General features: G+C 40.8%; 1 protein-coding gene across 11 annotated transcripts in view; it reads right to left on the reverse strand.

The window, feature by feature from the left end:
• The window catches only part of PTK2 (protein tyrosine kinase 2), a 224,242-nt gene that overhangs the window by 155,768 nt on the left and 44,667 nt on the right, over positions 1 to 23,807 (reverse strand). The window contains exon 1 of one of the 11 annotated variants that reach the window (XM_030445987.1): positions 4,268 to 5,013. The exons of 4 other annotated variants lie outside the window; for them this stretch is intronic. In XM_030445987.1, the coding sequence (XP_030301847.1) occupies positions 4,268 to 4,370 (103 nt within the window). In that variant the 5' untranslated portion in view covers positions 4,371 to 5,013. Of the gene's footprint in view, positions 1 to 4,267; positions 5,014 to 23,807 lie in introns of those variants that run through there. 6 more of the 11 variants (XM_030445989.1, XM_030445986.1, XM_030445988.1 and 3 more) reach the window with 6 other exon arrangements.

Here is a 23,807-nt window from a genome sequence, read left to right on the forward strand (position 1 = left end):
TTCCCCCTCACCTTCCCCCATGCTTAAACCATTTTCCTTTCCTGTAAAGAGGTCTCAGGCTCCATCTTCTATTCCAGTAGTCATTGAATAAGAAACAAATAATCCTAATGGGAGTGCAGCAGTTCTCTCAGAGCTGTACACTTCCTACACAGTTTCAAGAATACCAACATTACCACATGCTGTACTCTGAAGGGAAGAAACCCCTCTGCTTTTCCAGAATATCTCCCATTTTAACATATACACAGGTATTTCAGGAACTGTTTTTAAACTGCCTTTGAAAATTAGTGGCTTGGTGAGATTAACACCATTTTTCTATTTTTTTTTTGTTTGTTTTTTCCTAGAAAGAATTTCAACATAAAACCAGGCACACATCAATTGAAGTAACAGATGCTTTAACAGTTTGCAAACCTTACACCTTAGAAGCCACTAAGTTAATGAAGTCAAACAAAAGTTTAGGCAAACTTATAGATTGCAAGGAAATCCCTGATGCATCCTGTCAGCTGATGGAGCCAATGTGTTAAGTGAAGAACAGACAGCAAAATTACAGACTGAATTCTTTCTTTTGTCCTTTTGGAGACAAAGCAGAAACAGCACTGAACTTCCCTCTTACATATCCAGCTATCTTATTTATACTCAGCAGACCACCAGTAGGTTCCAACTGAACACCCCTCCTGGAACAGCAGGGTTCAGCAGAAAAAACACCACCACCAGAAAACAACATTTAACTTGGAACTCCTTATCACTTAAAAAGATTGCAACATTAACAGATTGCAATAAATTGGGTAAAGCTGCTTCCCAGTTGATTAAATACATTTCACAACATAACTGGGTTTTTTTCATTTGTTTTGTTTTTAAATGAAGCCCAGGATTTGGACTGAATTTGGCTTGTTTATGTTAAGACAGCCTAGACCTTTTTACATTAATCCAAACAGTTGAATCCAAGAACTCTGATCACCCTTCACTAACTTCTCACATGACACAGATTTAACAACATCACATCAATTTATTGTTCATAAATTATTAAACAGAGCTCTTGACATGGAAGAAACTTCCTCTTTCTTGGGGTGCTGTAGTGCACAGCTATCCTGAACTGGTACATTTACACTTTTTACACTAAGTTACTTTCCAAACTTAAAATGGCATCATGCCCTATGAAACTGAGGAAAAAAAAAGGCCACTAGGAAAAATGTACAAAGCACAGTGCAATACATCATACCATGTAAAACTTCAATTAATGTGTCTAAGCTTTGGTAAGTTTACTAAAGATCCACACAACAAGAATTGGTAAAATTTAAGACAACTGAAGACCTTCCTAGTCGACTGTTACAGTCAGAAAAAAGACTTCCCTGCAGGACAGTGATGCTGGTGCAGATTTTCAGTACTAAGCTGGCAGACAAGTGCTGCCTTCTGAGGGACAGACACCATCTCAGCATCCTCCCAAGTTGTAACAAAGCTTGATGCTGTTTATTCCACAAGACCAGATATTTTAAGTTTCAGATTACTTAATAAAGCAAGGGGAGGGGGGGGAGGTTGTTAAGCAGCCAAAAATGTCTTAGTTCTATCTCTATTAAAGTAACACAGACTTGCTTGCTGAGAAGAAATAGTCAGTAAACAAAATAGAAACTTTCTCTTCATGTGCCAATCAAAATACTGTCAAATCTGACCTATACAGATCTGGACTAAATTATTGAGGTAAATAACATTACTTTAGGACTGACTTTAGCACAAAGGAGGCAATGATTACATTATTACTTTGTAAAGAAAGCCAGTATTATCCTTTTCTTTAATGCAGTCCTACAGACTGACCACACAGAGCTGGCTGCAATCAGCTCAGTATGTTGTATCACTAAAAAGACATAATATTTCAGCTTTCAGAATACTAAAAAAAGGTAGAGGCACACTCCACATGAACACAGACTAAAATATTTCAAAGCACTTACAAAAGATCAAACATTTGCTATGACATCACAATTAATACACTGAAAGCTTCATCTGTCTCATGCAGAAAGAAAACAGAATATTTTGAAAGAAATTATGGATAATACAACATACACATCAGGACAACATTTGAAGACATTATTAAATACTTCAAAAAGCTTTATAAAATTATGCTGCAGGTAACCTGAAGCATTAAAATAAAACTAAAGAGCCAGAATAAAATTATCAAAACTAAATGATTAATACATTACCTTTCTTTGACTGTAGGTATCTCACAGCCCTTATCAAAGTAGGCCAGATCCGTTTCATTTCCCTAAGGTTATGCTGGTGAACAGTATACAGAATATTCATCAACTAAAGACTGGCCACCATTCAATGACAAATATAGCACAAGCTATTTCTCATCTGTCCTTTTTTTTTTTTTTTGGAGGCTGAGATTTAAGAGTTTTTTCTAGAAATCCTCACAATTGGCAGCTGGGAAGATGCTGGTGCCTTTGTCCTCTTATGCAACTCCTGGTGTCCCCCTTCTCCCCCCAACAGGAATAAAGAGAGATTACATGGCTGTTCTCCATTCCGGGGCAGAGGAGGCAGGATAAGCAACCTTAGCCTGAAGTTATGTCCTGAGAACACTTCCAGGGGAAGAGGGAGGGATCATTTTTCATTCATTTTAGTTGCTGGAGTGGGTGAGGGGGAATCGATACCTTTTATCATGGCCCAGTACAGCCACCTCCTGCAAGCAGCAGCCAGCCCTGCTGTACTCATCCTCTGGTGCTGCAGCAGGAGGGAGAAAACTGATATCCCCAGGACTAACCAGCCTTAACAGATGGTAACAACCTCATTTTTCTTTGCAAAGATTTTTTTTCTTCCCTACTTTTTAAAGTTATTTTCTGTGAAACACCTTCATCTCCCAAGAAGGAGATGAATCCCAGCCTCCTCTAATAATGCCATTACCCAGTTTATGACATGCAGGAGGAGGCATTGCTGTTACTCCTTCCCTGGTAAACAAGTTTTACTAAAAAGCCAAAGCACAGCTTTGTTTTGGCTTGGTTTCCACCTACTGTTATTCACTGTTTTATTAACTGTTATTCCCTGGTGATCCCAGAGTTTCTGAACTTCATGAGACATCACTAGGATGCGGTGTTCCAGTTCTGAAATTTCTTCTTTTAAATTTATTTACTCTCTGTGTTACATAATATGCCAGTGTGTGGCAAATGCTACTTCAGCCTGAACTATTCAGCAGGGTACAGAAAGCATTCAAGACAAAGTGTTAAACGCTCTTTCATGTGTCCTCCAAACATAAAGACAAAACAAATCCTACACAAATTCACTGTTATGTTTTCCCAGACAACTAATCAACAGCTATGCCTACCAGCTCCTTAGTTTTGATATGTTTCCCCAGCATTTCTGGAGTAACTGCCCCTGTCTGGCATCCAAGATTATGGTGATGCCACTGCCAGTTTCTCTTCCAAAAAAGAAAGAACATTGAAATGAAAGTGAACACGAGGAAAGTTATGCTTACCATAAGCATCACTCAACCCTTTAACAGTTTTCCATCTAAGGAAGAGTTGGCTATTTGGCTACTAGGAGAATTTTGAGCTCTATCCTCCCCATGCTGTCTCTTCATAGCCACACACCCACAACACCAAATCACAGGTACCTTCTAGATAAGAAAAGGGTGAAGATCTCTGGGATATATGTAATGTTATAAATGTCTGGGGATACAAGCAAATTAAGTTTCACATTTCCATGTAATTATTGTTAAGCCTCAATTTAAAGTCAAACCCTCTCATTGTAATAAATAAGTTAATTGTCTCTTTTGGAGCGGGGGGGGGGGGGGGGGGGGGTGGTGAATAGAGGTGGCAACTTCTAAGACACCAAGTAAAAATAAATGTTAGGATCCTATTGTAAATGCTACCGATGATCAGCCACTTAAAATCTACTTACAAAGGTACACAGAATTACCCTCACAGTGGTTTCAAACATACAAAGATCAAAAACAAAGCCCTCAGATCCTCAGATCAGTGGAAGTAAAAACCAAACAGCTCAAGTGTTCTTTCATTTCAAGTAATTCTGAAGAGCAAAGGAGGAAAAAAAAAAGCATTACAGCTGTCAGGTGAAAGAAGACCCTGCAGACTGCTTCACATTACAAGCGCATGACCGGAATAAAAAAAAAGAATTATTTTCTAGCTTTGCTTTTTTTCTTTGATTGGAAAAAAAACAACCTAGCGACCTACAGGTGGTAAAGCATTAAATTAACAGGCGGAGGGGAAAATAAATATTTAAAAAAAAAAAGAAAAAAAAAAAAAAAAAAGGAAAAAGGTATGTGTACCTTTAGCCCAGCATATCGGGAATGGGCTACAGCCGCTTTTCTCCATACAGACAGCACCTGCTGGCTCCGGGGCCTGCTGGGCTGCCCCTTCCAGCAACCACATTCACCCCCCGCCTGCGGAGACCCCAGCCCAGGCTCCGGCATCCAATGTCCCGATTCAGCGCTCCAGCAGGATGCGGGGTGGTTCCGGGGGGGGGAGCCGGGAGCTTCTGGAACGCCCCGGCTCCCGAAGAACCGAGGAAGCCGAGCGATAAAACCTTCCCGGTGCGGGGCTTCACCTGGCGGCGGGGGCAGCCGGAGGGGCGGCCCGAGCAGAGCGCTGGGGTTGGGGCTGCGGGGGGGGGGAGGCCCCGCCGCTGCTTCATCTTCTGACGGCGGAAAGATGGGGAGCTCGGAGCATCCTTTCCCCGGGGCTGAGCTGCCGAGGAGGGCGAAAGCGGGCAGAGGAGTGAGCGAGCGTGGGTGCCCGTACTCTGCCTTCATTCAGGAGGGAGGCGGGGAGGGAAGGAGGGGAGGCGATTAGCGAGAGGCACATTAATATGCTAATCTCCCCCTTCTGTTGGGTTCACCCGGCAGCCTCCTGTTTACCGAAGTGACAGCCGCTGCCGAAAGCGGCTGAGCTGCAAATCAAGGCTGACCCGGGTCCTTGTCTGCAGATGAGCTTCCCCCGATCGGTTTCTGTCGCCCGCGGTCCCGGCCTCTCCCCCGGCCCCAGCGCGGTGAAACCCCCGCGGCTGCTCCACCCCATCGCACCTTCCCACCAACCAACCAACCAACCAACCAACCACCCCCCTTCTGGCAGCCCTTTTTCACGGAGTGATTTATTTATTTATTATTCTATATTTGTGCTGAAAAAGAGCCCGACACCCTAAAAAAACCGCATGGGCACTTCCATAAAGTTCAGCGGGAACCGGGGCTGGAGCCTCCATCATCACCTGCCCGACTGATGGAAGATGCTGGCAGTGTTCCTTTGCCTTAAATAAAGAACAAATGCCACAGTCCATGCCAGGGTTCACTCAGCACCACGTCCTGGCCCTCCTCTAAACCCAGGGCTTTCCCTACATACCTCTAATCAGAAGGCAAAGGTCACCACAAGCGCCCATGTCACATGCTGCACGGCGTTTGTTCCTTCTTAACTCTGCAGCACCCAGCACCACAACTGCTTACAACCTTTGGGGTTTTTTTTTTCTTTAAAAAACCCGAGTATAAACATTTGCAAAAGCATATGTGTTTATAAACACACATCCAGGCGGCATAGGTACAGGGAAATAAAGGAAATGCTCGTTTTAATCCTGGTAAAAGGTTTTGCAAAGATTATAAACAACTGATTCAGCTGAAATATGTATTAAAAAGCAACAGGAACAAGACTCCCAGACAGATCATTAAAGCTCTTTATATATTCCACGATAATCTTTTCTCACTCCCAGACCTCAGCAGTAAAGCATAAGGCTTATCCAAGACTATAACCAAAAGGGAATTAATCTAATGCTGGCAGCCTCCAACTTAACCTATCTGCCTATTTGTAGCACCATTCGCCAGCCTGGAGCATATGTTTTATTACCATTCTTTCCCAATAATACTGCCAGTTTCATTTCTCTATCACAGCCTATGCAGAACTGCAGTGGTAGATGTCAAAACTCTTGGTAAATTCAAGTACTGTTTTCTTCTTTATTTAAAAGAGAAAAAAATATTCACTGGGGGAAAAAAAAAAAAAAAAAAAAAAGAGATTAGGTCACAACCAGGCCCATCAGATGTTCTGCATCACTGCTCAGGCACAAAGCTGTTTCTGGGGCTGAAGAAAGCCAAAGGGAACTGAAGACATGCCTGGTTGCCTTCCTTTCCCCTCCCACCTCCCAAGTTTTCTAAGCCAAACACTTCCAGCAACAAGGTCGATCAGAAATACACAGCAAAACACTTTCTAGTAATATTTAAAGCACAAACTGTTGTATTTGTGTGCTTACAGAAGATGCACACACGGGGCTCCAGCTTGCAGATTTACACATCCAGCTCCACCACCACCTTCTGCTATGACCTTGAGCAAGTCAATCTTGTTCCCTTACAGAACAGAACAGAAAGCTGCTGAGACTTCTTTAGTTTCCCCTAAGTTGGTCTGGTTTGTGCTTTAGGGGTGTAAAATATAAAAAGCTTGTGTTTCTTCAATGAAAAGAAAGTGGCTTGCAGAAAATAACAAAAAAAAATTCAGGGGTAAAAGCAGTAAGGCCAATGTTTTATTCATGAAAACTAAAGCCATACCAACTGGTAAGTGCATTACCAAGGAGAACTTTATAATAAACAGAATTAATGGACTCACTTTTTTCTTTATACTTGTAACAGAAGAGACTGATACAGATTATTAATCCAAGTGTCAAGAAATACTGTCTGCTTCTTACAGCTGCCCTTATTGATGATACAAGTATTATAATCACTCTTCTCAAGGACACACCTTACTGCTGCAATATTAGGCTACAAAATGAAGGTGAAAACAGAGTACTACATAGCATATGAATTTTTATCCAATTTTAGAATTATTTGATATTTTACCCCAAGTACAGATTTTTCAAAGTAAACAAAGTGCTTACTTGATGCTAAGATTTTTTTTCTCTATTTATTCCTATAAAAAGGAACCAGCAGATACATAGAATCATAGAATTGGCTGGGTTGGAAGGGACCTCAGAGATCATCAAGTCCAACCCTTGATCCACTGCTGCAGTTCCCAGCCCATGGCACTGAGTGCCACATCCAGTCTCTTTTGAAATATCTCCAGACACGGAGAATCCACTACTTCCCTGGGCAGCCCATTCCAATGGCTGATCACCCTCTCCATAAAGAAATTCTTTCTAATATCCAACCTAAACCTCCCCTGGCACAACTTGAGACCGTGCCCTCTTGTCTTGCTGAGAGTTGCCTGGGAAAAGAGCCCAACCCCCCCCTGGCTCCAACCTCCTTTCAGGGAGCTGTAGAGAGCGATGAGGTCTCCCCTGAGCCTCCTCTTCTCCAGCCTGAACACCCCCAGCTCCCTCAGCCTCTCCTCATAGGGTCTGTGCTCGAGTGCCTTCACCAGCCTGGTTGCCCTCCTTTAGACCTACTCCAGGACCTCAATATCCTAAATGCTTAGTCTCTTCTTTCAAATAACATGATCAGTTCTTCTGCAGAAAAAAGCCAAAAGCATAAAATTTTTGGAAGTCAGGAACCCCAGACTTTCAGGGATAGGGCAGAAAAGGCACAACTAAAAAAAAAAAAAAAAAGGGCAGCAGAAGTTAAATGTACCGTGTATCTCTAATGTTCTTAATACCAAGTATTTGCAACATTTTATAAACACTGCTCATCAAGTAGGTATCTGAGTACCATTTATGTATAATGATCTGTTTTAAGTAATGCCAATCAGATTGTAACATTTACTGAGGGTAAAGAACATCTGTCAAATTAGGACTGTAAAACAGGAACGTTAGTTCTTAAGATGCTTATGCTGACATACACTGATAGTATCTGCATAGTACTCACTGTGTAAGCAAATGATGCCAACAGCTATCAAAGAAGATACTAAAAAAATATTTGAAAAAATTAAATGCTTTATTCTAAGAACATGTAGAAGCACTGCCCACTTTCCTAAAATACACACTAACCAAAAAATCCTCAGACCACCACCATAACAGCAGACAGGCCAAGGTCCTCAGCTAAAAAACCTGCATCATGCCTCCAAGGAAATTCAAGCCAGGACTTTTCTACTCTGACTATGATTTTAGTTGCTCAATTTCAGCCTGTTTTTAAAGAATACTGAATATCAGCATCAGCTTTTTGAAAGCAAGGGGAGGGGGGGGAAAAATCAGAAGGTTTTGAATTGTATCAAGGCATTAAGTTTTTGTTTAAAATTTGCCTGGAGGGCTGATCCTGTCTCTCAGTGAACTGGACAGCAAAAAATCACAAAGCCTTGTGGAATAAAGGGTTAAACAACCATTTTGTACAAATGGGAAGCACATAAAAGGCTGCATAATTTTTTCCATTCAAGATTATGCAAACAAAAATAAAGATCTAAAATGCCTATCAGATGAACTGGCAAAGCTTGGCTTTCTCTAGGCTGTGTCTAGAGACTGAGCTCCTGTGGGGTGTCTCAGCTCTCATCAGCAGAAAAGCCAACTACACTTCCTCCCTCAGTGAATGGCATCATTAGGATCTCTCCACTATTCCACCAATTCTTTTCACACCAGTTAATATCTCTATTCATCAAAATTTGATCAAACTGGATGGCAAGTTTGAGCACTGCTGCGAAGGGGAACAGAGCAAAACAGAGAAAACTCACTTGCCTGAGCTTCAATACCCTGAGAAACCAAACTCAGAATTCAGAAATATCACGAAGAAAGCAGATCTGTATCACAGCAGCAGCTGACAGCAGAATAAAGATTGTTTTGCAGCTCCTCTTCTGCAACATTTCAGTTACCAGATGAACACACCAGCAACAGAGATCTCTCCTTCCAACAGAGAGAAGAGAGCAGCCCACCTGCTTCTTAAAACAAAAACTGAGATACAACCTAGAGCAAACACATCACCACTACTATTGGATTCTATCACTGGTAGTCTTAGCCACTGAGATACTGTTTATCCCTCTAGTAATGACCAGATATGAAGAATAAGCACATTTAATATATGAAGATCTGAATATTGATACAAGAGGTGGAAGAAGAACATTTCTTCATTGCATTTGTTTTGCTAATAATAAAAGGAGAGTTTCCAAACCACGTTAGTGGGTGATTTTTTGTTTTGTTAAGCCACAAATGCTTTTTACTGACAGAATTTCAGCCTGTTAAGCTAGAGGATGAAAGTTCTGAAAGTTAGAACATGTTTGTTGCTCATATGACAATCTTCTGCATTCTAATTAATTTGCTTTTCTGTTTGTATCCTCAATTCTGCAAAGATGCTCTTCAAATAGTGAAGCTGCACTGTAATATTCATTAATCTTAATTCTCTCAAGCTTATGTTGTTTTTTTTAATTACTGTAATTATTTTGTGTGCATAATAATGAAGAGTAGAAAAATATTACCTGCCCAAAGTTAAGTTTAAACCAGAGTCAAACTTAAATCCCCCCTGCTCACAGGAACTACTGAAAAATGTTGCATTGCCATTACATCAGCTCTGGAATTAGAGCTCCTGAAATCTACCTTACAATAAACTCAAGTTTGCTCAGACTAACTTGGAAATCTGCCTTGGCTTACCTGCTCTCTACATCTCTCATCTTTGCCCACCAGCAACCTCTCATCCCTCCACTCCCCACCTCTCCAGCAAAGTATTGGAGAATTCCCTTTGCCAAGGGAGAACAAGGGTGATGAGTTTCATGAACTCAAAGGGGACTCTGAAGCTCTGTCATCATTATCCTGCAAGCAGGAATATTCTTTCTTATTTAGCTATGTGCATTATTTAAGAAAAAACTTAAAGACAAACGGCATTTTTATTTTGAGTGTCAAAATCCAAGTTTAGTCACCTGAGATAATTCAGCATAACTGAGAAGCAGCACTGTCTCCACGAATTCATTTGCCTCTCTGTGATATGGGAAAACTAATGCCATGCTATAGATTAATTAAGCCATTTTTGTCCTGAAGGAAACAAGTAATAAGGACCCAGGAAATTACCCTCAGAGAATAATTTTTTTTATTCTTAAAAAAAAAAATTAGGAAAAAGAAAACCACTAGTAACATTAACAGCCTGCAAGGCAAAGAACTCCTGTGAGAGCCCTACAAATTAAATGAAAAAGCTGGTGGACTTGTGAATTTAGTCTTTGTTTTGAACTTCTAGTTCTTGCTTTTGGATTGCTTGCTCAGAGAATGTTTGAAATTTGAACAAGTGTGACAGAGTGAAGCTCACACCACCTAACTTCAACATGGAGCAGTCAATAGCCAAGAAGAGATGAAAATACAGAGCAAGATTCACACTCTTCTGCTTCAACTGACCAGAAGAATATGCCAGTATTGCAACATAAACTCAGCCTAGAATATAAAGTGCTTTGGATCTTTGCTTAAGACATTCTTCTGGTATGCATCCAATCCAATACTGAATTTAATTGCTGTCTTTGTTTGGTGAGCTGTATTAACAGAACACACCCAGGGTATTCCTGAAAAGGGCAGAGCTTCAAAGCAACACTTCCCCACCTTCTGGGTCACAGTCACCTAATTCACCTTACTCTCCTCTGAACTATAATTTAAAATAGTAGTTGGAAGAATTAGCTGCTTTTATTTTCAAATCCCTACCCTTTGGTTGTGGTGAGGTGGGAAAGGGGAACAGAGCAGGATGCTGGGACAGGAATGTAGTGTTAATGAAGTCTCCCATACTTCTTCCCCTTCCCAAAGGATCCTCTGATGCTGAGCACTGCAACAGACAGCATGCAGCCTCCAAGCCCAAACTTAGAAGAGCCACTAAGTTTACATTAATTTCATCATTTCATACATAAAAACTGGCCATTTTTAGACCCATATGGATTGTGTTAATTTTCAGGCATGAAGGTTTAGCAGATTTTCTTGTGGGTGGCCTAACATGCTCATGCTCTCCCACTTCCTTTCATTTACTTTTTGAAGGCTTACTGTAGAGAAGTAGAAAGTCAGGGCCATGAAAGCTGAGGATGTTTTAAAACTATTCCTTCTTTAGGGCACCGATTCCTGTCTTCCACTTCTCCATATTCTAAGCTATTTATACACAAAAAAACCCCCAACAACCCAAAATTCATAAAGAAAACAAACAACAAAACTTCCTATCCTTAAGACAGCCTTGAGAAGCTCCTTCACAATTCTAGTGCTTTAGCAAAAAAATCAGCTTCCTGGAGGCCTGGAAAACCAAGAGAAGATAAAGTGAACCCTAAACATCTTGCTCCTTTTTGGTTTTATATACTGCAAAATAAAGTCAGAACATTTTCCTCTGTGACAGGCCCTGTGTTTGCACTGCTTCTCATCAGCCATCTCAGATGAGGAGAAAGTGACAGGAGAAAAAGTGAGACAAAGCTGTCCAGAATCTTTTATGAACACCAGAACCTGTTATGAACTTATAAAGCTTCCTCTATGGGGAAAACCTTCTACTTGGGGTAAACACAGTAGCAGATAGCTGAAAGGCAGAACCCCTTTGGTTCTGTTTAGCAGGAACAGTCTGGGAGAGCTATTTGTGTCCTGTGCAAGGGATCCATGAGTGCCTCTGTTGTCCTTACAGATGCTTCTGAAGTCCCTGTTCTTTAATTCAAGGGTAACCTAGAAATAGGCATCTATTTTTTCTAAGAAAGATACAAGAAAATGAAGTTGCTTATGGGTCATCAAGGCTCTTCACTGACTGTTCCTGTCTGGGCTGGTTTTTCTCTCTCATCTATACAATAACCAGTTACACAAAAGAGAATTGTGCAGCCACAGAGGGTCCAAATAATTTGCCAAAAATGCTGTAGTCTGGACATGTCTTTCTTGCCCTGCTTCTCCTCCATATGTTAAATACCAGGTCAGAACAACAGCTTCACAATAAGCTTTGGACTCAGATGATGTTTATGACAAACAGTTGTACCCAATTTATGTATCACGGCACCTCAGAAGGAAGGGTGGAATTTTCAAAGACTTCCAATATTATTTAAAACACAAATATAACATTAGCAGTTCCTCAGACTTCCAAACCATTAAATGCAATCAGAAACAGAACAAAAAAATAATCCATGAGCTCTCAGTAATACAACATTATTCCATTTATACTTAAAAACACACTGGTGGTATATTTAACAAATGATGGATGAGCACAGCATAAATACTCTCTATATAAATGAACACTTACAGGCTGCAAATAGCTACCCAATTTTAACATTCCAGTGTTACAGAACAAATCAACAAGCCAGTGTTGACATCCTTCAAGTTAAAGGAAACACAATATTAAATATTAATTTTTACATAACACCTTTTAAAAATTCTGTAATAGAAATGTCACAGCTGCTCTATTAACCAAACAAATTCTGTGCCTTACTTATCAAGCAAAGACTAGTGTATGTAAAAAACAGTAAAATACTTAAATAGACAAAAATAATCTCCAGACCATCTCCAAATAACATGCTTTGAATTCCAACTGTTGCATGAAAAATTCCAACAAATACCTCTAGGAAAGCCCAGGTGTAGCTGAGCCTCTGAACCACAGAAAATTCAATTTCTGTTCACTTTGATCTATCCTTCTCCCAATTTTATACCAAGAAGAGAAATTCACTTTACAAGAGCTTTCTCCTGTACTGCTGCTTCATGGGAACAGCAATAAACTTGCAAGGAGCAATTCCTCAGGCAGTCACTTTATGCTCTGTTATGGGGAATCAGAGGTCATCTTCAGGTAACACAAATCCTTTCATTCAATGCAAAATCCACCACCTTAAATAGCCTCATTCCTTCCTTCACTTACACAAGGCAGCTTTTTGTCAGCACAGTTCTACTGAACAAGTTATGTTTACCCATGAAAATGCCTGCAGGGTGGTATCAAACTATCCAACTGCTCAGAAAACACAAGGACAGGTTGCTTAGTTTTAAAAAGGCTTCCAGGAGCTCAGCACCAAACGAAGCTCACCTTGGCTTAGCTAACCAGCTGGAAAAGGAGATGAAACAGCACTCAGTATCTCAGACAGCAAATATTCCCAGTTTTGAAATAGAGATTTGAGAGCAGACCAATACAGCCTCCTGTCTGTGGTTTCATATTCAACCAAACTTAAGTGTATTACACTTTATCCTTTGACATGAGGACAATTTCACCACAAAAAGCAGTGCTTTGATGAAGCTGAAAAACACATTCAATTGCTATTTAATAAAAAAATAACTAGACGAGACCAAGATCTAGAAAAGACAAGGTGATACAGCTGTTAAAGAGCTGTTGGGTACAGCCCTTCTTCAGATTTAGGGGGAGGGATATTAAATAAGCATCCTATGTCTTCAAACGGCAGGCAGAAAATAAAAAAACCCACACAAACAAAAAAACCAACAAAAAACCACCTCTTTCTGATGACAGCCTGAATGACCTACATAACCCAACCTGACAGAACAGCATTATTCACACCTAACAACATCTGACAGAGCCAAGAGGTCATGACCACCTCCCAAAAAACCAATATGTCTACACAATCCCATTTGATGCATTTCAAACCTGACACATTACTGAAGCTCTTATGAGAACAAGAGGCTGGGACAAAAATCAGTGAATAAACATAGAAAGACAATAAGCTCTATCCTACCATCAAGACATGGAGAACAAAATGTAATAAATTTAAACTGCTGCTGGGGAAGTTCAAACACTCTGAAACAAAAGCATAGTGAGATTTTTTTAATTGCACAAGCACTTAGGAAACTGCCACCTTCTTACATTAAATACCTTCAAGGAATGACCAGTCAGTCCTGCCTTGGGGTTGAAGGACAGACTTCCTTTGCCCCCTGAGGCTTTGAAGGCCATTTAATAAAGCCGTTTCTACTTAAAACCCTTCTTTAAGAAGTTATATATATCAGCCCTGGTGAGGGCACAGCTTGAGTCCTGTGCCCAGTTCTGGGCCCCTCAGTTCAGGAAGGAGATTGAGGTGCTGGAACAGGTCCAAAGGAGGGCAACCAGGCTGGTGAAGGGACTTGAGCACAGGCCCTATGAGGAGAGGCTGAGAGAGCTGGGGCTGTTCAGCCTGGAGAAGAGGAGGCTCAGGGGAGACCTCATTGCTGTCTACAACTACCTGAAAGGAGGGTGTAACCGGGTGGACGTTGGTCTCTTTTGCCAAACGACTTTCAACAAGACAAGAGGACACGGTCTTAAGTTGTGCCAGGGGAAATTTAGGTTAGATATTAGAAAGAATTTCTTTACTGAGAGGGTGATCAGACATTGGAATGGGCTGCCCAGGGAAGTAGTGGATTCTCCGTGTCCGGAGATATTTAAAAAGAGACTGGATGTGGCACTCAGTGCCATGGTCTAGCAACTGCAACGGTGGTAAAAGGGTTGGACTTGATGATCTCTGAGGTCCCTTCCAACCCAGCCAATTCTATGATTCTATGATTCTATATATATATATAAATAAAATTAATCCATAATTCAGTTATTGATGTATTGAGAACCTCAACAATCATTACTACCTCTATTACCTCTCTGCATCATTTGGGTCTCCCATCTTCCTCTATAATAAGCCTTCAAATTTCAGTAACACCTTTTACTTCTCCTCTTAGAAGATGCAGAGTTGACCAGCGAACAGCCAGCAGCAATTTTAATTACCAATAACATGGGATTAAATGGGCAAATGGGATTAAAAGTTGGACTTGCATTCTTTTTGTTAGCAGCTCAGTTTCTCCTCAAGTCCATGGAAGTTCTCCACTAAGCCACAGAACCATTCTGCTGCAGCTGTTTGTGAACTGCCTGTAGGGTAAGTGGAAAAAAAACCCCACAACCACGTGTGCTTACACTCAGCCTTTATAGATTTAGTTTTAAAAGCAGTTTTAAATCTGAATCACAATCTAGTAATCCTGCAAATACAATTCCACTGTTTTCTCCAGTAGGCCTTTTGCAGAAAGAGTATCACACATTGCTGTGGAAAAAAAAAAAAGAAATCAAAACATGTGAAACTATTCCAGAAAGTAATATGAATGGAGGCTAAGTAGAAACTTTAAAACCTTTAAAAATCTTTCATTCTGTAAATGAAGACAACCTGACAACATCTTTGTGCCAGAATTTAAAAAATTCTTAAGAATTTCTTACTAATTTTCTCATCTTAAGCATAATGCCAGCCCACCAATGGAAGCACAGGCATTTAACACTTGTGTTATCCTGACCTGGTGTCAGAATAAAGTTCTGAAGAAAAATGTGCCTGCTACAAGAACATTGGTGTTTTGTTTTGTTTTGCTTCTTATTTGACCCTTTGATATGAAAACCTGAAGAATATCATCTTTATGTCTGACCACATAACTTATACAGTTTTTTTATATTCAAATTACTGATCTCTAGGGAAAAGATCTGCAGGAAACATCACAGCTATCATAAGTCATCTGGATGTGTTCTTAACTATGTTCTTCACCTTCTGAAGATAAAAAAAGGGAGAGAAGAAGTAATAGATACAATATCTATATGCTTTCTGATTACTTACTTTTTCCTGTGTTCTTCTGAGCAAAAAACCTTGCATGAATCAAGTTATTACCAAACTACACAACCAGAGCAGTGGAGCTATATATATCGAGCTGTCAAGGATGTAGAAATAAAGAAAAGCTCATTTAAATTGTATTTATGGTCATTTTAGGCATAACTTATAAGCCAGGTAGTTGATGAACATTCAGCCATGCAATGTTTTTCCTCTTGGTTCACTGTAGCCTGTGATGTTCCACTTCAAACAAGCTCATGTCTATTTTGGGAGAAGATCCCAAGCCACTCCCAGCCCAGGTCTCACAGAACAAAAAAATACACTCTAACAGCTCATGTTTTAAATCAACCAACTACACAAGATCCAACTTGATATTAAGAATCTTTCTTCCAGTAACAGTGCTATCCCCACCCTTCCTTTATTTCACAGTTGCTGCTATGAAAACCTTTCCAATAGCATTGTGTCTTAGCAGTGGGGAGGAAAAGGTAATAATAAAAAAAAAAACCTAAAAAACCCTCAAAACCAAAAACTTACAGAAATCCCTAAAAAACTAACATCTTGAAGACCTTAAAAAGACTCAGTTATTTAGGTTGCTTCCACACTAGGACACAACATTATGGGATGTGAGTATAACTGCAGAGGAGATGAATGTGGTGTGTGGGTTTAACACAACTCCCACAGGAACCTGTTGAGCGCATCTGAGCTGAATGAACTACAGGAGTTAAAGGGGTTACAGAAATTCCCAGAAAGCCTTCTTTCTGTGGACTGGCCTTATAAAACCAGCATGAACACAGGATCCTGGTCACAGGGCAGAACAAAGAAGATATTTATGTACCACAGATTCATTGAAGCTACTCTGCACCAGAACACAATAGCATCAGTGCCTGCCAGTGAAGATCGCGTGTTGAGAAGAGGCAACAGAATCTCTCCCTCACAAATCCTGATGCCCAGGTGACAGATCACTGTCCTCCATTTGTGAGGCTGGGTCTGTTCTGGGATTATTTTTTTTTCTCATGAAAGAGAACATAATGAATTCTCCACTCCTCTTAGACACCCACCCCTAATATGCCTACCTAAAAAAGAAACCAAACAAAACCCACCCTAGAAAACCTACATATAAAATCCTATAAATTCCTAAGCCTTTAGCAAATACCCTTAAAAAGTGCATTTGTGACAATGCCCTGTGGTAACTGAGCAGGCTGAGATTTCCTCAAGGCAGCAGAGCCAGTCTTGCAGTGTTAAAGCAACTTGCTCCAGATGATGCTCAACTATAGCACTGAAAATTAGATCCACTGTTTGCACAAAGTATAAAATAGACAACAGGTCTGCATACTCTGCTACTATCAGGGTGTCTCATTCATTCAAAGTGTCATTGCACTTTGGCCACAACAACCCCATGGGGAGCTCCAGGCTGGGCACAGAGTGGCTGAGAGCAGCCAGGCAGAAAGGGACCTGGGAGTCTGGATTGACAGGAAGCTGAACATGAGCCAGCAGTGTGCCCAGGTGGCCAAGAAGGCCAATGGCATCCTGGCCTGGATCAGGAAGAGTGTGGCCAGCAGGTCCAAGGAAGTGATTCTGCCCCTGTACTCAGCCCTGGTAAGGCCACAGCTTGAGTCCTGTGTCCAGTTCTGGGCCCCTCAGTTCAGGAAGGAGACTGAGGTGCTGGAGTGGATCCAAAGGAGGGCAACCAGGCTGGTGAAGGGACTTGAGCACAGACCCTATGAGGAGAGGCTGAGGGAGCTGGGGGTGTTCAGGCTGGAGAAGAGGAGGCTCAGGGGAGACCTCATCACTCTCTACAACTCCCTGAAAGGAGGCTGGAGCCAGGGGGGGTTGGGCTCTTTTCCCAGGCAACTCTCAGCAAGACAAGAGGGCACGGTCTCAAGTTGTGCCAGGGGAGGTTTAGGTTGGACATTAGAAAGAATTTCTTTACTGAGAGGGTGATCAGCCATTGGAATGGGCTGCCCAGGGAAGTAGTGGATTCTCTGTGTCTGGAGATATTTCAAAAGAGCCTGGATGTGGCACTCAGTGCCATGGGCTGGGAACTGCAGTGGTAGTGGATCAAGGGTTGGACTTGATGATCTCTGAGGTCCCTTCCAACCCAGCCCATTCTATGATTCTATGATTCCAGCAGGGGTTGCTATACTGAGCTCCAACTGGGATTTGGCCAGGTTTTTACAAAGGTACCCATGGAAATGGGAGCAAAGCAGCAATGTCCTCTTGAAGTGCCACAACATTTACTGCACAGCTGCTCCCTGACACCAAGAATTAAGTTTCCTGCTGAAGGATAAGAAATACCACAATTTTGTAGCTTTGATGGAGTCCAGACAAAATTCAACTTTAGATTCAGATTCAAGTACACTGCTTGAATAACACTTATCAATGCCCCTTCAGCTTTGTCTGCACCACCATTACCATTCAGAACAAAGAACAAAGTCTGAAGAATCTCAGAATGGTTTGGGTTGGAAGGGACCTTAAAGATCATTAAATTCCAACCCCTCTGCCATGGGCAGGGACACCTCCCACCAGGCCAGCTTGCTCAAGGCCCCTGAATAAAAGTAACCTACAGCACACACATACTCATTTTAAATTCAGATGATGACAAAATACAGGAGGTAGTTGATCCTAAGAATTTTTAATCCAAATAGATCAAGTTTGCCCACATTTGCCAAAGGGAACCAGTGTACTGGGAGCACACTCATGTTCCAAGATACAGTTTCCCAGGAAGAAAAGAACATCCATGTGGGTGCCCAGTGTGGAATGCAATTGCTTCACTTAGTTACAGATAAGCTGAATGGGAACTGCCACCCATTTTGTTACAACAGAAGGAAAGAAAAATTAATGGCCCTGAACCACCAAATTACTATTTGCAATCTACAACTCCAAACCAGGTAAACCTCTTGTAGCAAAATCTGCATTCTGTTCTTGGCAAAACGTTACCAGAAGCTATTTTTTGACAGCATGTAGACTATTGAGTCCTCCTGCAATTCCTCTGATATTATTACTGACAAAAAAAATCAAAAAACAAACAAACCATAAAATTCAACAGCCTCTTAAGTGTTTTTTCACTGCAAAAGAGAACAAAATAAACAAAAAAAATCCCAAACCACCAAATAATTTCCAGTGTTTTCTTCTTTTATATTTTCTCTAAAATCTTTTTCAAAAGATTGGGAGGGATTCTGGGCTTTTGTTGGGTGTTTTTTTTTTCCCCCAAGAAGAATGCCAGCTCTTAGTATTTTTAAAATAAAAGTGTTGTATCATCCCTCACTTCCCTGCACCCCCAACTATGAGAGAGATAAATTACCCATCTGTAAACTGGAAGGGTAACAAACTTCCTCCTGGAAAACCTGGCTGAGGAGTGTCAGGAGGTGCCTGTGTGACACTGAAGGTCAAGTTTCTTGTGCATCATCCTCAACTGGAGAACACACACAAGCTTAGCACTTCTAAAACAAATATACAATCTAGGAATAAAATTAAGTGTGCTGCCTAAAAGAATGGAGAATATGTGCAGATGACTTGGAGTCAAGATAGTTCAAGTTATCCAGAGTGGAGCAGCATTGGTTCTCACTCACATCTCCTGTCACTTAAGAGAAATTGAACCATTTTCCTTTGAAAGAGTAACCTTACCCCTTCAAGCTGCAAAATTACTATTCTGAAGACAACTTGTAACCTTAATTTCTAGGAAAGCAGATAAATTCTATTTTTTTTTTCCAAATCTTACTATATATTCAAAGGATTCAACTTTTATCTGATGGACCTTTGACTACTGGAATTCTTCTACCTCAAGTGACTACACATGAGCAAGAACAATCTTAACAACATGCCCCCAGTACTTTGGGAGCCAAAGCTACAGACATAGAACTATAGAGCAATGTCCTGATCTGCTGCTCTTTTATTTGTTTGACTGTTTTCAACTCTCAGACCATTAAGCCAGTTTAAATTTTACAGGAATATTGGGCACAGGACCTTCCATGCCATTAACTCCTATTCCATACTTTCTCATGCAATTGTACTCTAGTCCCATTAAGTGAGAAATATACCAAACTTGACCTTATTTGAGCATAAAAACAGACTAAAGCAGTCATGAAGGGTGCCACATCATTCCCAGACTCATGGTTTATGTCCTGAGTTTTTTTTTTTAAATCCTACTTTCAATACACTATTTGAAAGTTCTCTCCTTCTACCCCTCCTCCTTTTTCCTCTGTTCCTAGACTGACTCCCAGAAAAAACAATGGTCTGCTGCAGCCAGAGCAAGTTTCATAAATATAAACCATTTTAAAGACTGTCAAGGCAAACAGGGGAGGTTCCTGACAGCTGGAAAAAAGCAAACAGGACTCCAGTCTTCAAGAAGGGCAAGGAAGCTCAGGGTAGCTTCAGGCTGGTAATTATCCTCAAAAAGTGATAGAGCAAATAACTCAGGAAGCCATTTCTAAATATACCAAGACAATAAAGTGATCAGAAGTTGTTACCATGGATATCTGGAGGGGAAATCATGGCTGATCAACCTGACAGAGTTATGTGATGGAAGTCTGTCCTGGTTTGGGCCAGGATAAAGGGGATTTTCTGTCTTGGACTTTTGCTTTCAGCTGAGTCTCTTGGAAGGAGCTGCACTTGCTGAAATGAACAGCAAGTTTCTCAGGCAGTGTCTGCTGCTGGGACTGATCCCATTCGATGTTTAGAGTTCCAGCTGGAGAATGGGGTGCAGAACCAAGGCCACTGCTCAGCTCTGAGGAACATTTTGCCCTCTGGAAGGAGAAAAGGAGAAAAAGGTCCCACCTGCAGCCCTCCTTTGGGGAGGAACAGACAAGAGAAATGGCCAGAATTGACCAAACAGAGGATTCCATCCCATACACCTCATACTCAATATAAATTGAGGGATCACAAGAGCTTCCAGCTTCCTGCCCTTCCTGCCTTTCCTGCTTCCCTTTCTTCACCCGTTCCCTGTTTTCCTTCAGCATCCTGGGAGGATTCCATCCATTCCTCTGCCTGTGCTCCTGATCCATGCCAGCCTGAATCTGTGTGTTCCTGCCTCCAGCTCCCCACTGCTGCTGACCCCAGGAGTCCAGCCTGGACTTTCCCAGGGCTGCCCTGCAGCCTTGGTGGGGATGGGAGAGTTATTGGGGGGAAGGGAGGAGGAACCTGGGATCCATTTTCCTGGATATTTGTATAGATTTACTTATTTTTCCTATTTATCATTCCTGTTTCATTAAAGCTGTGTAGTTTAGCATCCAACCCATCAGTCTCTCTCCCTTATTCTCTCTCCTTTCTTTATCAGGGAGGAGAGAGAGATTAATAGAGAGCATCTGTCACTCGGTTTCATTGCCAGGGCAGTGCTAAACCCTGACAAAGTCCTAGCTCAGTGGACAAGGGAATGAAGTTTCTCTTTACTTCAGCAAGGCTTTTCAACACTGCCTCCCATGACAACATCCCAACAGGCAAATCAATGAAGTATGGACAGTGAGATGACCTGGACACTGTCTGAGGGTCCAACTGAAAGGGTTGTGATAAGCAGATGAAAGTCCAGGTGAAGACCACTACAAAATAAAGATCAGTAAGAACACCAGTTTCTAAAGGAAAAAGACAATATTCTAAGTTTCCTATATTTTAGTGCAGTAGTTGGTATGTCTCATCTTCTCAGCACTACTACAGAGGTCAGGCTCACCACTAAAAATGTCACCTTTTTCTTACTAAACCATGCTGCTGAGCTGGACCTGTATGGACATTATAAAATATGAATGGGAGTGCAAGGAAGTGACAGTATCAAAAGTGCAGCCAAAATAAGCACAAAGTTTCACAAGCAGATGGATTTCCTGTCAAGAACTCAGCTGCTGTCTCCCCACCTCCCCAAAGCATTCAACACACAAAACACAGCTTACCAGGGATAAAGAGGGATAAAGATGCTGCTTTAAGCATCAGAGGTGAACAACAATGGGAAAATGCATTCTGTGAGGTTATTGGATTATTAAACCTACAAACAACATTTTACAATAGGAAGATTTAACACACAAACAGCAAGGGAAGCTTCCTCAAAGTAATATTTATGTTATGAGCAGCAATCTCATCTGTAAATAATACACGTTTTGTGATGCTGTATTTGGAAGTCCACAAATACCATGTATCTCTCTGGTAGTGAAAAGAATTAAAACTATAAGGCATATTTTCATTAAGAGAAGGTAAACCTCGTATCTTCTGAACCATAAGGAGCATGCAGACAGCTATTCTAACTTGACAGCACTAACATTTCATATCCTGAAAAATTACACTTTCATTTGTAAGAGTACTTCCTAACTTAAGTGGAAAAAAAAATAAAAACCCACAACCATACCTACCACAAATAAAGGAAAACCAGAGTTTATTGTTGGATAAAAATCAGAATTTTTATTAAAATTTGCAAAGATCCTTAGAAGGAAATAGCCTCCTGATTTTCCCAGGACTAACTGTAAATCCCACCTTTTAGTGAAAAAGACAGCACAGGGCTTCTTTGTGAAATCCCTTAAGCACCAGGTCAGGCATCCTGACGTGAAAGGAACTATTTACAGCCTCAGTGAAGCTTAAATTTAGTTCTTATTTAAAATTAAAGTAACTATGTTGTAGCTACACCACTGGTTACTTTTATTTTTCCTTCAAGCACAGACATCAACAACAGTTCTCTGCTCCTGTTATTTTGTTCTTATCTGCATGAATAATCACTGCATAATTTATTACACCCTGTAATAGATGTGAACATTTTATTTTAAGAATACATCTCCTCAATTTTGCCACTTCTTGCTACTTCACCAGGCAATTCCTCAACTGATTTTTCATTTTCCACCTTTTAACATCACAGGAAGTATCAGTGTGTGGTGGCTGTTTTGTTGTTGGTTGCTTGGGTTTTATTTATTCTCTTAAAAGCAATGCTGCATTTCAAGTGGCTTTGTTCATTTTTAAGGTCACCACACAGGCAGGTGTAGATATAGGATAAGGCACATTCAGCTTTAAACACCCCTCCTCTTATCTGCTAGGTAAGAGGAAAAGCCCCAGCAGGTTGTTTTGAGCCCCTGTGCTTTTGCAGAAGGCACCAGGAGATTAATCTGGTTTAATTAAATGGATCAGCACAGCCATGCACACTGAAGACTGAATGAGGACAGGTTTTTAATTCAGAATGAACAACTTTCTTAGGTTGAGCTGAAATTATATAACAATTTTTTTTTCCTACTCCTAAGTGAACACTTGGAACTAAAAATAGTTCCAAGACCATTTATTATTTTAGGGTAACAGTGACTGTGTGCTGATGATCTCTGAGGTCTCTTCCAACCCAGCCAATTCTATGATTCTATGATGGTATTAACCTAAATTATACACTGTACAGAAAAAAAAAAAGCACACAAAACCTGACAGACTTCAAATATATGCATATCTGGAATTAAGCTGCAAAAAACCCCACTGATGTCTTATTAATTTTTTGATCCAAGAAGACAGCAAGATTTCACCCAGCTCACCAGGTGTCTTCTGAAGTCCAGAGTCATCAGGAACAAACATCCATACCTAAGATTGTTATGGCAGAATGTTGTGTTCCACTTTTCTTTTTCTTTTTTTTTTTCTGAAAACCAGAATGTGCTCATTTCCTTTATTTCTCTACCTATCTAGTACAGTTTTTGGGACAGCTTTTTGCTTTCCTGTTTCATGATTCTGGTAATGAATAGTTATTTTCCTAACAAGATCAAGAACAACGTCTGAAGAATCTCAGAATGGTTTGGGTTGGAAGGGACCTTAAAGATCATTAAATTCCAACCCCTCTGCCATGGGCAGGGACACCTCCCACCAGGCCAGCTTGCTCAAGGCCCCTGAGGAAAAGTAACCTACAGCACACCCATACTCATTTGAAATTCAGATGATGACAAAACACAGGATGTAGCTGATCCCAAGAATTTTTAATCCCAACAGACCAAGTTTACCCACATTTGCCAAAGGGAACCAGTGTACTGGGAGCACACTCATGTTCCAAGATAAGTTCACATATGGACAGGAGTGCTCTGTACTCTCTCTGCCTTTGAAATGATAATATTTTAGGAAGTTGCACTCCCAGCTCTTACTGCTTCACATTCCAAAAATTCTCTATGCTCATATCCATGGCCTCAATTACAAGGTAGTAAAAAAATCAAGTTATCCATAGACTTCAAAGCAGTGGTATAGATTAATGTAGGATACCTCTCCTGAGTAATCATTTAACTAATGGCCTAATCAACTAATTCATTCAACAGCATATAAACAATCTTTCTTTTAAAAGATTTTCTTCTGAAATATAAGTGGAAAAGGAAGTGTTCTGGATGACCTGGGTCTATAAAGTTACATGTAATGTAACCTCAAACAAGGCACTACAGTAGACCATTTTAAGTCATCTCCTCCCTCCTCCTGCAAATTCTTCAAGCATTGCAACCCACTCCATCATATTATGATGCATATTTAGAGTACTAAATCCAGGTGGCAAAA

This window comes from Calypte anna, chromosome 2 (genome assembly GCF_003957555.1).
Source record: "Calypte anna isolate BGI_N300 chromosome 2, bCalAnn1_v1.p, whole genome shotgun sequence".
Taxonomy (NCBI): domain Eukaryota; kingdom Metazoa; phylum Chordata; class Aves; order Apodiformes; family Trochilidae; genus Calypte; species Calypte anna.